This window comes from Rattus norvegicus, chromosome 8 (genome assembly GCF_021556685.1).
Source record: "Rattus norvegicus strain SHRSP/BbbUtx chromosome 8, alternate assembly SHRSP_T2T, whole genome shotgun sequence".
In the NCBI taxonomy this organism is placed as follows: Eukaryota; Metazoa; Chordata; class Mammalia; order Rodentia; family Muridae; genus Rattus; species Rattus norvegicus.
In genome coordinates, this window is record NC_141541.1 from 127,969,096 (window position 1) to 127,982,664 (window position 13,569).

The 13,569-nt window shown below is 47.8% G+C and overlaps 1 protein-coding gene across 4 annotated transcripts in view; it reads left to right on the forward strand.

The window, feature by feature from the left end:
• Entpd3 (ectonucleoside triphosphate diphosphohydrolase 3) overlaps nt 1-13,185 on the forward strand; it is a 31,714-nt gene extending 18,529 nt beyond the window's left edge. For 2 of the 4 annotated variants that reach the window (NM_178106.4, NM_001433860.1), the window contains 6 exon segments: nt 1,901-2,060; nt 2,888-3,121; nt 5,567-5,839; nt 6,019-6,129; nt 7,091-7,228; nt 10,950-13,185. In NM_178106.4, coding sequence (NP_835207.1) covers nt 1,901-2,060; nt 2,888-3,121; nt 5,567-5,839; nt 6,019-6,129; nt 7,091-7,228; nt 10,950-11,186 — 1,153 coding nt within the window. In that variant the 3' untranslated portion in view covers nt 11,187-13,185. 4 annotated transcript variants of the gene reach the window in all.
• The last annotated feature ends 384 nt before the right edge of the window (nt 13,186-13,569 follow it).

A 13,569-nucleotide genomic window follows, 5' to 3' on the forward strand; every position in this document is an offset into this window, starting at 1 on the left:
CTTCTGATCGCTGGGTATCCTGTGCTTCCTTGGAGGGCAGTTATTGTTTTTGGCACCAGTAAACAGTCAACTAAAGTCTGTGGTAAGTTCAGGCCTTAGTCGCGGAGTCCCTGCCCCTCTGCAGAATGTTTCAGAAACCTTTGTAAAATGATACAATGTCTGCTCCTCACCCTAGTCAAAGCTTCTGGAGTTTTTAATGGAACAAACATCTCACTCCATCCACTCTGTTCCTGCTGAATTAGTAGACATGACGTTGATCCCGGGGACATTTAGGAAAAAAATACAAACCAAACTAAAACCGCATTTTTTATGTCTTTGGTCTCCTCCCTAAGGCCCCCACCCCCACCCGGAGCTGAGGACCCAATGCAGGGCCTTGTGCTTGCTAGGCAAATGCTCTACCACTGAGCTAAATCCCCAACCCCATGTCTTTGTTTTGTTAAGCAGAGTTTCACCCTATCTATTATTGCCTAGGCTAGCCTGCAACTCACTATGTAGGCCAGGCTGCCCTTGAATTCGAAGTCATCCTCCTGCCTCTACAGATTATAGGGGACACACACCATGCTAAGTTCAACCTCTTTTCTTGTTGTTATTTTTGTTGTTTCCTTGTGATGGGCATTAAACCTGGGCCTTGCCTGCTCGTCAAGTACATGCCCAGAGCCTTCTCTGGCTTTTCATTGTAGTGGTGTGTTGACTTTGAAATAGAATTTTAAAAATCATTTCCGGGAGGAAAAACAGAAATGTAAATCTGTCCACAGTACAGGCTGCTGGGTGTTGGAAGGAACTCTGCTCCTGATCCCAGCAGGAGAAAACAGAAAGACCAGGCGTGTTAACACCATCATGGAAAGAACCCCAGAGCTGGATGGAGCCTTTCCTGGTGTTTCTTTATCCTTACGGTTGCCTGGGGCAACCAGGACCTTTCCTCCTTCCCTCACTAGGAAAGCAGGCACTGGGCTTCCTTTTCCCACTAACAAAGGGATCTGTCTGTCTGTCTATCTATCTATCTATCTATCTATCTATCTATCTATCTATCTATCTATCTTTTCCGAGACAGGGTTTTTCTATAGCCCTGGCTGTCCCTGGGACATACTCTATAGGTCAGGCTGGACCAGAATTCACAGAAATCCAACCATCTCTGCCTCCAGTTCTGGGATTAAAGGTGTGCACCACCTCCACCCAGCAATGTGAGCTTTATCTAGAGCGGTGGCTCTCAATTCCTAATGCTGCTCAACCTTTGATACAGTTCCTCACACTGCAGTGACCCCTGGACCATAAATTTATTTTCATTGCTGCTTCATAACTGTAATTTTGCTACTGTTATGAATCGTAATATAAATATCTATGTTTTCCGATGGTCTTAGGTGACCCCTGTGAATGGGTTGTTCAACCCTGGTAGAGGTCAAGACCTTCAGGCTGAGAACTGCTGGTCTGTAGGGTAACATGACAGATAGGAGCTTTGGTGACACCATGCCTGGGTGGCATGGTGATGCTATGCTATCAGGCTCTGAGGGTCAGATAAATGCTGGGGTTTGGCTGTCCAGGGACATGAGGACCCACATGTCCCTTCTTAGTGCAACTCTCTCAAGGAATTAGAGGTTGAGCCCTCCCTCTTCCCGTCCCCTCCTAAGCTCATATGTTTGACCAAATGAGGTTCCTCTCTGTGATGCCGCAGAGGCTGTAGGGTACTGCTGGGCCCTCTCCAGTCTTGTGTTCTCCACCGGCCTGAGCTAGAGCAATACAGATAAGAAGTCCGATTACCCACCTCCTGGAGAATGGACCAGCCTGGGGTTGGGAACAGTGATGGCGAACGGGGAAGCAAGGGTGTTTCCTCACTAAGGGGGTTGATGGGCAGGCGGCCGCCACACCTCTGTGCTCAGCCTCTTGTGTTCTGTGCCTTGCATAGGTTGCAAAATGAGACAGCAGCTCATGAAGTCCTTGAGAGCATCCAAAGCTACTTCAAGTCCCAGCCTTTTGATTTTAGGGGTGCTCAAATCATTTCTGGGCAAGAGGAAGGGGTGTATGGATGGATTACAGCCAACTATATAATGGGAAATTTCCTGGAGGTGTGTGGAAAGAAATGCATGGTTTCTAATCTCACCATTTATCCGGTCCCCGTGGGTGACAGCAGAGGTAGAGGTCCATGCTCAGGGGGAAGCACTTGGGGACAGCAGCCGAGGAAGGGCATTGACATCCTGGACCACGTTGCTCATTCGTAAGAAATTTGGGGAGGATCTAAATTAAACACCAGGCTCCGGGATGTTTAGAAGGGCGGCTTAAAGATGGCCCTTCCAAGAGGCTCCGTGACTTTCCTGGAAATTACAGAGCCCTCAATGCTTGTCCAGAGCCCCCAGAGAGAAGGCATCTTCTTCACATTGCGTCCAAAGTCTCCTTGCAGTCCGGTCCCTGCGGAGGACACTGAGACCACATCCCAGACTAGACCTTTGATCCCCAACGAGTATATTTTCTTTTCAGATTAATTGGCATGATTAATATTTGAGTAATCTCACAGGAAACTCCACCTGTCTAGCCTCCCCTGACCTTCGAGGCCTTAGACTCAGTTACCAAGGGTTACATTTTCCTGCAGGGAGCTACTAGCAGGGCACCACACAACCCAGGCTCTCTCATTTTTTTCTCATCTCCCTACCTGTCCCACTCCTCGCACATGAGCTACATACATTTGTTTTACCCCTCGGATCATTTTATAATCCCTAAAATAAGAGTGAACTAACGCCGAGTGCAGCCACATCCCCCTTGCCTAGCAGGAGCAGCCCCGAGTGCAGCCGGGTCCCCCTGCCTAGCAGTAGCGGCTGGACCTTGGGTGGAGAGCCCCAGCAAGCAGAGAAGATGGTGTCTTTGGCTTTTCTTCTCACTTCCTTTCCCTGCTGTGCAGAAGAACCTGTGGCACATGTGGGTGCACCCGCACGGAGTAGACACCACAGGAGCCCTGGATTTGGGCGGCGCCTCCACCCAGATATCCTTTGTGTCGGAAGAGAAGATGGAGCCGAACGCCAGCGACACGGTGCAGGTGTCCTTGTACGGCTACACGTACACTCTCTACACGCACAGTTTCCAGTGCTACGGCCGGAACGAAGCAGAGAAGAAGTTCCTGGCGATGCTTCTGCAGGTACCGGGGTGGGAGGGCCTACGCCAGGGAGGAGGAGGAGGTCTGCCTTGAGCGTCCTTCCCCACTCCAGTCTGCAAAGTGGATAGAAATAACACCAGAGTCCCATGAAAACCTGGGGTCTCCTTCTAGCCCTCTCTTCCTGTCTCCCTTTCCTCTTCCACTTCCAGCAAATGGAAGTAAGAGAAACTAGGGAGGATCTGGCTGCAGTGATAACTTGGTGGGGAAAATGTCTGCTGCTCAAACTTAAGGGTGTGAGTTCGAGTCCCTAGACAGGCATGGCTAGGTGTATTGGTGCACGCCTTTAATCCGTGAGTTTGAGGTTAGCCTGGTCTACATAGTGAACTCCAAGTCAGGCAGTCAAGGCTATATAATGAGAAAAGGCCTAGCATGGGGATGTAAGTGCAAGGGTGGAGGCAGGCAGAACCCTGGGGCTGCCCAGCCAATCTGTCCTACATGGACGATTCCAGGCCAGTGAGAGAACGTGTCTCAAAAAACAAAGTGTGGCTAGGCCTGGTGTTGCATCGAATACCTTTGGTCCCACACTTGGCAGGCAGAGGTAGGCAGATCTCTGTGAGTTTGAAGCCAGCTTGGCCAGTCTACAAATACCAGGATAGTCAGTGCTACACAGAGAAACCCTGTCTCAAAAAAATTAAAAAAAAATAGAAAGAAAAAAGAAAGGAGGGCTGGGGATTTGGCTCAGTGGTAGAGCGCTTGCCTAGCAAGCGCAAGGCCCTGGGTTCGGTTCCCAGCTCCAAAAAAAAAAAAAGAAAAGGAAGAGAAGGAGAAACATTTGTTGATCTTTTAGAAGACAAGGGTTCAGTTCCCAGCACCCACATGGTGGCTCACAACAACCTATAACTCCAGTTCCAGGGAATCTAATACCCTTTTCTGGCTGCTGAGAGCACCCAAATGCTCATACGTGCATGTGTGCACATGCACACTCACACATATGCGTGCACACACACAGAGAGACACACACAGACATGCACACTCACACACACACAGACATACAGACACAGAGACATGCACACACACAGACACACACAGACATGCACACTCACACACACACAGACACACATACACAGAGACATGCACACACACACAGACACACACACAGACATGCACACACACAGAGACATGTACACACACTGCACAGACACACACACATAGACATGCACACTCACACACACACAGACACACATACACAGAGACGTGCACACACACACACAGACATGCACACACACACAGAGACACACACAGAGACATGTACACACACTGCACAGACACACACATAGACATGCACACACACAAACCACACAGACACACAAACATGCATACACACACATACACACACAGACATGCACACTCACACACACACAGAGACACACACACACAGACATGCACACTCAGACACACACACAGACACACACACACAGACACACACACACAGACATGCACATACACATACACAGAGACACACACACAGACATGCACACACACAAACCACACAGACACACAAACATGCACACACACATACACACACAGACATGCACACTCACACACACACAGACACACATACACAGAGACATGCACACACACAGACACACACACAGACATGCACACTCATACACGCAAAGACACACACACACATGCATACACAGAAATAAAATAAATATTTAAAAAGGCTAGGTGGAGGGATTGGGGATTTAGCTCAGTGGTAGAGCGCTTGCCTAGCAAACACAAGGCCCTGGGTTCGGTCCCCAGCTCCAAAAAAAAAAAAAAAAGGGTAGGTGGAGTAGCACATACTTTTTGGTTCTTTTTTTTCGGAGCTGGGGACCAAACCCAGGGCCTTGCGCTTCCTAGGCAAGCGCTCTACCACTGAGCTAAATCCCCAACCCCAGCACATACTTTTGATCCCAGCATTTATGACGCAGAGGCAAGTAGGATCTCTATGAATGTGAGGCCAGTCCTGGTCTACATAGTGATTTAAAAGCAAGCCATGGCTACACAGTGAGATCCAGGAACCTGACATTGACCTCTGACCTCCACAGGTGTATACACACATTCACCTGCTCATACACACACACACACACACACACACACACACACACACACACACACATCCTCATGCTTAAGTAACAAGCACTTTACCAACTGAGCTATCTCCCCACCCCTCCCAAATTATTTTAAAATAATGTTTTATGATTTTTATTATCAGTGTTTGATTTGTCCGCCTCTTTTATCATGTATATTCCAAGTCGCCTGAAACGTTCTTGGCAGGGCTGTGTGGAGTGTAAACCCCTTAGGATCCCTGTTCTCTCTGCAGGGCAGCAGGGCACAGCAGGGTGGTGGCTCTCAGCCTCTCCCTTGGCATCACAGGGTAGTGGTGGGGAGAATCTTCCAGAAGGAAAGTGCCCCATCTCACACCTCCCTGTCTGCCTCCAGAGCCCTTCTACAGATGCCAACATCAGCAACCCCTGCTACCCTCACGGTTACAGCACCACCTTCACAATGGGCCACGTGTTTGGCAGCCTGTGCACGGAGAAGCAGAGGCCGAAGAGCTACAACCCCAGTGATACCATCACCTTCACAGGAACTGGTGACCCACAGCTGTGCAGGGAGAAGGTAGCTTCTGTGTTTGACTTCAGTGCTTGCCAAGAGCAAGATGCCTGCTCCTTTGATGGCATTTACCAGCCCAAGGTTCAAGGGCCATTTGTGGTAAGAGTCAAGAGTCAAGACCCATTGGCAGGTGGGGGCTATAGGTGGGGCTCTGCACTCCCAGGGGTGCCTCTCTCCCACCCTGTTCCCATCCTCTATCCTGCTTCTCGCTATTCCCTGCCCAGGTAGCTCCGTAGCACACTCCTTTGGAGAACTCACTGTCTCTGTCCTGCTCACAGGCATTTGCAGGATTCTATTACACAGCCAGTGCCCTAAACCTCTCTGGAAGCTTCTCCCTTACCTCCTTCAATGACAGCAGCTGGGACTTCTGCAGACACACTTGGAGCGAGGTCAGTATTAGAAAAGAGAGGGTGAGCATCAGGACAGACCAAACAACAGTGCTTAGTCCTTGTGTGTGTGTGTGTGTGTGTGTGTGTGTGTGTGTGTGTGTGCATGCATGTGTGTGTCAGCATGTATGAGCATATATATTCATATATTTGTATCTCTGTGTGTAAGTGCATATGAGCATGTATGTATTTATATATTTATATCTGTATGTATGTGTATTTGTGTGTCTACTGGCTCTAGAGGCAGTGGGACCTGAGAGAATGGAGCCAATCAATCAGACAGACTGAAGTCTCATGTGATAGCCAACTTTATTCAGAGCATCGGACAATTCAGACTCGCAAGAGTCATATGAGTAAAGTGTGCAGTCACAAGGACAAGCCTCCCATTCCATAGAGGCTATAAACAAAAAACCTGGCCAGTTGTAAGAAAAAATCCGAAGCAAAGTCATTCCTATCTGTTATCTGGGAGTAGCACAGGACCACTCTGAGAACGGTGCTGCCTTTCTTGTCTTGTTTTCTTGGTGTCTTCTCACAAGCACTCAGAATTCTCCCCACACGACTCTGTTCTTGACCATATTCCAACATGCATGTGTGAATGTATATGCAATGCATAGGTGAGCATGTATGTACACATGAGTGTATATACGTACGTATGTATATGTGCATGTTGCGTGTTCAAGGTTAGCATGGGCTAGGTGAGACCCCAACTGAAGTGAACATGAAAGAGAAAAGGCTCGGTGGGTTGAAGCAGCACGTGGTGTAGATGACCTTGTGACCTTCTGGATTCTGACGCAACACTGGGTAGGAGTCTCAGCTGTTGTGCAATTTCATTAATGTCGTTTTCGTCTTGAAGTTGTGAGTGACTGGTTTTGAAACACCGCTGTCGCCCTTGGGCTCTCCCACACGCACATTTTGAGATTCTCCTGCCTGCTCCCCCTCTCAGGTGTCTTTGTCCCCTTTTCAGCTCCCGTCCCTGCTCCCCAGATTTGATGAGACGTATGCCCGGTCCTACTGCTTCTCAGCCCACTACATCTACCACTTGCTCATAAATGGATACAAATTCACTGAGGCAACTTGGCCTCAGATACGGTTTGAAAAAGAAGTAAGTCCAAACACAAAGAGTCTTCTCTTCTTCCTTTCCATAGAAAGGATTGTGGAAGAGAGGTCAAAGGTTGAAAGATGCTCTAATCTTGCTGGGCACCTGTTAGTGCCTCAAGAGAAGAGGTGACAGAATTTAAAGCAGTTGTTCCCAGAGTGCTGCAGATAAGAAGACTGGAATTGAATAGATGGACGGTGAGGTTCCTGAGGGTGGGGCTGTCTGGGCTTGCTAGATGCTGGCCTTCAGCTCAGGACTAGAGAGCCCAGTCAGTGCCAAAGAACTTTTTGGTGAGAACATGAAATACAAAACGTGTCTGAGATTTTTCATCCCCCCAAAACTGCAAGGTGAGCCTACACTTTTCTTCTCTTTTCTTTCTCTTTCTCTTTCTCTTTCTTTTCTTTTCTTTCTTTCTTTTTTTTTTTTTTTTTTTTTGAGACAGGTTGTCATTATGTAGATCAGGCTGGTCTGGAACTTACTGTGTAGCCCTGGTTGTCCTGAACCCCATTGTGTAGCCCAGGCTGGCCTGGACTTAATTGTGTAGCCCAGGCTGGCCCAGAGCTCACTATGTGAGTACAGGGATTAGAGATCCACCCACCCACCACCACTCATGGCTTATAATTTATAAAGAATAATTAGGTACTCCCCGTGTTATACAAAAGACAATGTGAGATGCAGCCTTGAAGGTGTGGGGGGGGTCATATTAGCACCTTCTTATTATGTAAGAATTTTCTCTTTGAAGGAGCCCAAGGTCACCATGTTTACAGACAAAATATAAAGATGGGGAGGGGCCTCTTGTTTGAGCAATAGATAGAGGATGGCAATAGATGACAGACAGACAGATGATATAGATGGATGGATGGATAGATAGATAGATGGAGATAGACAACTGGAAAGAGAACAGACAGACAAATAAATTAGATACATGGATAGGTAGATGGTAGCTAGACAGACAGACAGACAGGCAGGCATTGCCTAGTGACTAAAGTGTTAAGGGAGCAGAAGGACAGCTGTTTCAGGCAGGACATCACCTTGGGAATCTGTCTGGCCTGTACTGTGTTCCTCGGTTCCGAGAGGATGTTCTCCGGTCAGGAATAGCTTCAGTAAAGCCTGCAGGATGTCTGGAGCCATTCTGTTCAACTCCAGCCTTGGCAAAATTGAGTTAATCCAATCAATATCCTGAATTAAGCTTGGGGCTGTCTATTTTGATGTAAGTAGAATTGAGTCATCTAAGGGGGCGGTGCTCTCTGGGAGTGCAGACCGTTGGCCTGTGTGCTGAGCCCTGCTCTGCAAGAGCGGTCGTTTGCCGAGCGCGTCGGAAGAATGAAGACCGTCTGCACTGAGAATCAGTCTGTGAGGAGACATCTTTGGTTTGCATTTCCTTCCGGGAGCTGGCCAGATGGCTTAGCTGATAAAAGCCCGAAGAGCCAGATGACAAGAGTCCCTCCCCAAACCCACAATGGAGAAAGACAGTTGACTTCTGTAAGCTGTCTTTGGACCACCACATAGGTGCTAAATAATGGAGATTGTTGGAGTAGGATATTAGAAGTCCAGACTTGTCAACAATGCCATTGGTCACAAGGCTTCGCCTGGGAAATGGCTCCATTTGTAAAATGTGTGTCTAGCATATACTCGACCCCAGGCAGAACCCTACTTCCCCAGCACCCCAAAAAAACAGGGAGTCCTGAGCTGAGTCTCACAGTGCACACCCCTGTAATTGATCCTAGCACTCGGGTGGTAGGAGATGAGGAGTCTAAGGTCACCCAGGTGTGCTGTGTGTTTAGGCCAGCCTGGGAGATGAAACTCCCGGTTCCATTAGGAAGAGTCTGGTGAGATTAGATTTGTAAGCCAGGCTGCCTCTCTGGCCATCACTTGGGGAAGTTGTAGCTAGAGAAGGGGAGTAGGAGTGGGAGAGAGTGTGTGTGTGTGTGTGTGTGGGGTGTTGGAAAGGGATTCTGTGGAATACTGAATATCTGTAAATCCTGTGAGGAAATGGGCCTCCTGTGCTAGCCAGGTCTGGTGGCAAACACCTATAATCCCAGTACTCAGGAGGTAGAAGCAGGAAAATTGGGAGTTCAAGGCCATCCTCTGCTACTAGTAAATTTATGACCAGCCTGGGATGTATGAGGTCCTGTCTCATAATAATATACAAATTAATAGGCACATTTAAATGAATAAGCAAAATTAAACAAGCAACTGATGTGATTCATTTGTAAGAGAAATGTTTATGTTTTTAAGAGTTAGGATACTGACAGACTGAAAGTTAAAACAATAGTTTTCTTGTATCAGGCAAAGGGTCAGTTAATGGCTCAGTGGAGAGAGGCCCTTGCCTCCAGGCCTGACTCTCTGAGTTCCACTGTAGGATCCACAGTGGGAAGAAAGAACCTATACTCCTGAAAGAAGTTGTCTAATGATCTGTGTATGTATGCTGTGGGCACACAAACATACACTCAAACACACACACACACTTACACAAATACACACATAAAAACATCCACCCCACATACATACATACAAACACACAAACACACACTAAACACACACACACAAATACACATAAAAACATCTACCCCACATACATACATACAAACACACAAACACACATACACACTCATATAAACACACACACACATAAACATACCCACAAACACCAACCCACACCCATACACACAAATACAAAAACACTCCCCAAACACACTCACACACACACAAACACTAACACCCACCCCCACAAACACTAACACCCACCCCCACAAACACTAACACCCACCCCCACAAACACCCCCCCCCCACATACGTAAAAGTGCAATCTGAATAAATATCAAGCAAATGCTAACCGAGGTGCTAATATTTGCTATCTGGCTAAGCTATCTTGAAGAGCATTATTTGAAATTTAGAGTTGCAGATCCTAAGTTTGGTTCCCAGTAAAGACTGCAAACTCAAACCTCAGAGATGCCTAAGAAAACAGCCTCAAAACTCGATAATCAAAGAGCAGACTGAAGGCCAGGCATGCTGGCACACACCTTTAATCCTAGCCAGGGGCAGTTGGGTCTCTGAGTTCAAGGCCAGTCTGGCCTTCATAGTGAGTTCCAGGCTAGGATTTACTTAATGACATCTTGTTTTAAAGGGGTGGGGGGAGGAAGGAAGGAAAAAAGTGGAGATGCACCTATCAGAAGAGAGCTTCCCACTAGGGCTGGCCCCCTATTCCTAGGAACCAGTCTTGGGTTGGATAAAAACCTTAAAAAAAAAAAATAACCTATTCTATATAAATACACTGTAGCTGTCTTCAGACACACCAGAAGAGGGCGTCAGATCCCATCACAGATGGCTGTGAGCCACCCTGTGGTTGCTGGGATTTGAACTCAGGACCTCTAGAAGAGCAGCTAATGCTCTTAACCGCTGAGTGATCTCTTCAGCCTGGGTCAATGCCTTCTAACCCTTTCTTTAACCACAAACAGGCAGGTTCCCTGCACAACAGGAATGTTTTCACTGCTGGGACTGCATTGTTTTAACCCTCCACTTCAACGGGCTTGTAGGGAACTCAGTTTCTCATTGTCTGTAGTACTGAAGGTGGAACCCCAATTCTTTGTGGCTGTGTTATAGTGTCAGAACATATGTCTTAGATCATAGTTCTTTTCCGGGGTGTCCTTGTGGGGCTGACGGTGGTATGGGATGGGACTAGCCTGTAGTTCTACCTGAGAACTGAGCCGTCCGCTCTCCTCCACAGGTGGGGAATAGCAGCATCGCCTGGTCCCTAGGCTACATGCTCAGCTTGACCAACCAGATCCCAGCTGGAAGTCCGCTGATCCAACTACCCATACAGCCGCCGGTGTTTATGGGAGTCCTGGCCTTCTTCACGGCTATCGCCTTGCTGTGCCTGGCATTTCTTTTCTATCTATGTTCAGCATTTAGGACAAAGGAGCGCTCTGAGAATGCCTTTGACCAAGCAGTGGATTCTGATTGAATCTTCCAAGCAGCACCTGGGGCCTGAGGCTGCCATAACCCACCAGAGTGACACCAGGCAGGGAGTGAAGTGGCTGCCACCAGGACCTGTCCCGTGGTTAAATGCCAAGATCACGTGCCTCTCAGCCACTGGTTCCTGCTGGAGCACCTCCTGGGAGTCCCTCAGCCACCCAGTGGGTGTTGCCTCTGCACCCTTCGTACCCGCTTGCTGATCCATTGGAAATCAAGGAGACACTGGCAGTTGGTGTCAAGGGCTTCACCCTGTCTCCTCCAGAGGATGTTGAGAGTATAATTTAATTCGGAAGGATTGACCCAGGCTGGGTTTCCATTTTCTCTCCCTCCGTATTCCTCCTAGCAAGCTGCCCAGGAAGGCTCTGACTCAGACACTTCACCCTGTAGGTTTGACCTGTAGTTCCTTTGCAAGGCCTTCCAGTCTTTTAGTTGAGTGGGGCCCTATCTCAAGCCACTGATACTTTCTCTTAGCAATCTGGTAAGCACTAAGCTCCCTGACTGGTAGCTTGTAGCACTTAGCAGGGAAGATGATACCTTTTGAGACAGAGTTTCATGTAGCCCATTCACTATGTAGCCAAGACCACTCACTAAGTAGCTCTTTTCCTGAGGGCTGCGATTATGGGTTGTGAGGTCCTGGGGGTGGAACCCCAGGGCTTCATGTATGCTAGGCAATTATTCGACCAGCCTGAGTCACATGCCCAGCCTAAGAAGACTCACAGCCCCAAGGACAGACGGCCTCTGTCATGTAGGCAGAACCTGAAGCACAAAGCCACACAGGAGTCCCTAAGCTATTAGCTATTCTTATTTTGGAATGCCCACTTGGAGCTCTGGTCATGACTTTGCTACTTGGAGTATGTCATCCTTGTGTAACTGCCTCCCCGCTGTTCCCTCTTGTAAATCGCACCCAGTGGACTGCACCAAGGTGGGAGGTTGGGGGTGGATCCCATTGACCTGACAAAGCTCCTGCCCAAGGTGCCTTTGGGCTATAACCATGTCGGCGTGTGCTTTCTTCCCACTGCTCCCACAGGTATCCAGGATCCTGTCCAAAAAACATCCCTACGTTTCTTCCTGCATAACTGCTTCCCAGCTTGACTTTGGGGAAAGAAAAGGCAGTCTTGGGAATGTTTGCTTCCAAAGTGGGATGGGAAAGGTCTTCAAACCCAGTAGCTACAAGCGACAAATCAATGCTGTGCCTCAAGGCTGGTCGTTGGCTCCATATGGAATAAACTATTATTTTTATTTTGCAATATGTATCTGTTAACTTGAATTCAATGTCCTTTCTCCTAAGGACAGAGGGTGGTATTTTTTAGAAGGAGGAGTCTCACTGTGTAGCTTATAGCTCTGTCTCTGCCTCCACAGGACTGGGATCCCAGGTTTTATTTATTTATGACTGACATGAATTTTGGGTCCCAAACTCAGGTCTTCAGCCTTGCATGCCTTTTACTGACTGACTGGGCCATAGCCCTAGCCTTTGTTTTGGTTTTGAGACAGGGTCTTGACACAGACTCACTGAGATGCATAAATCAGAAATAAAAATAGGGGTTGGAGAGATGGATCGTCAGGTAAGAGCAATGACTGCCCTTCTATGGGACCTGGGCTCAGGTCCCCACACCAGTGTGGCAGCTCATAGCCATCTGTGGCTCTGGGGGATCTGATTCTCTCTTCTAGCCTTCTCCGGCACTGAATGCACGTGCTACACAGACAGACATGCAAGCAAAAGGTCCATACACATAAAAGCTAATGAATAAATTTTAAATAAAAGTTAAATAGGGCTGGAGAGATGGCTCAGTGGTTAAGAGCACTGACTGCTCTTCCAGAGGTCCTGAGTTCAAATCCCAGCAACCACATGGTGGCTCACAACCATCTGTAATAGGATCCGATGCCCTCTTCTGGTGTGTCTGAAGACAGCAACAGTGTACTTATATACATAAAATAAATAAAATGTTTTTAAAAAAGTTAAATAAATCTTTTTTTTAAAAAAAGTCAAATATCTTGATTTTACATGCCAGTCTCTGACTCCTAGAAGCCCCACAGCTCCTTCACTTAAAAACAAACAAGGACTGGATAAAACCAGAACCCTGTGCTTGCTTTAAAAAGCAACCCATGCTGAAGATGACAGTTAAATAACAAGCTCCTGGCTGGAAGGTTGCAGTCATTGGAAAGAAAGGCAGCTGCTTGCCTCTCCTCCTGCCAAGGCCACACCTTCTCTGACAGGTCTGTGTTTCTCACCCCTGTCATCCGTGAGCTCTTGGATTACAGACGGAGAGCTTGCTCTGGGTCCTTCCTATCTTATATACACTATAGATGTCACCCTGTTGGCTCCACACACTCGGAAAGCCACACTTTTTCATACCCACACACTGTCCCAGCTA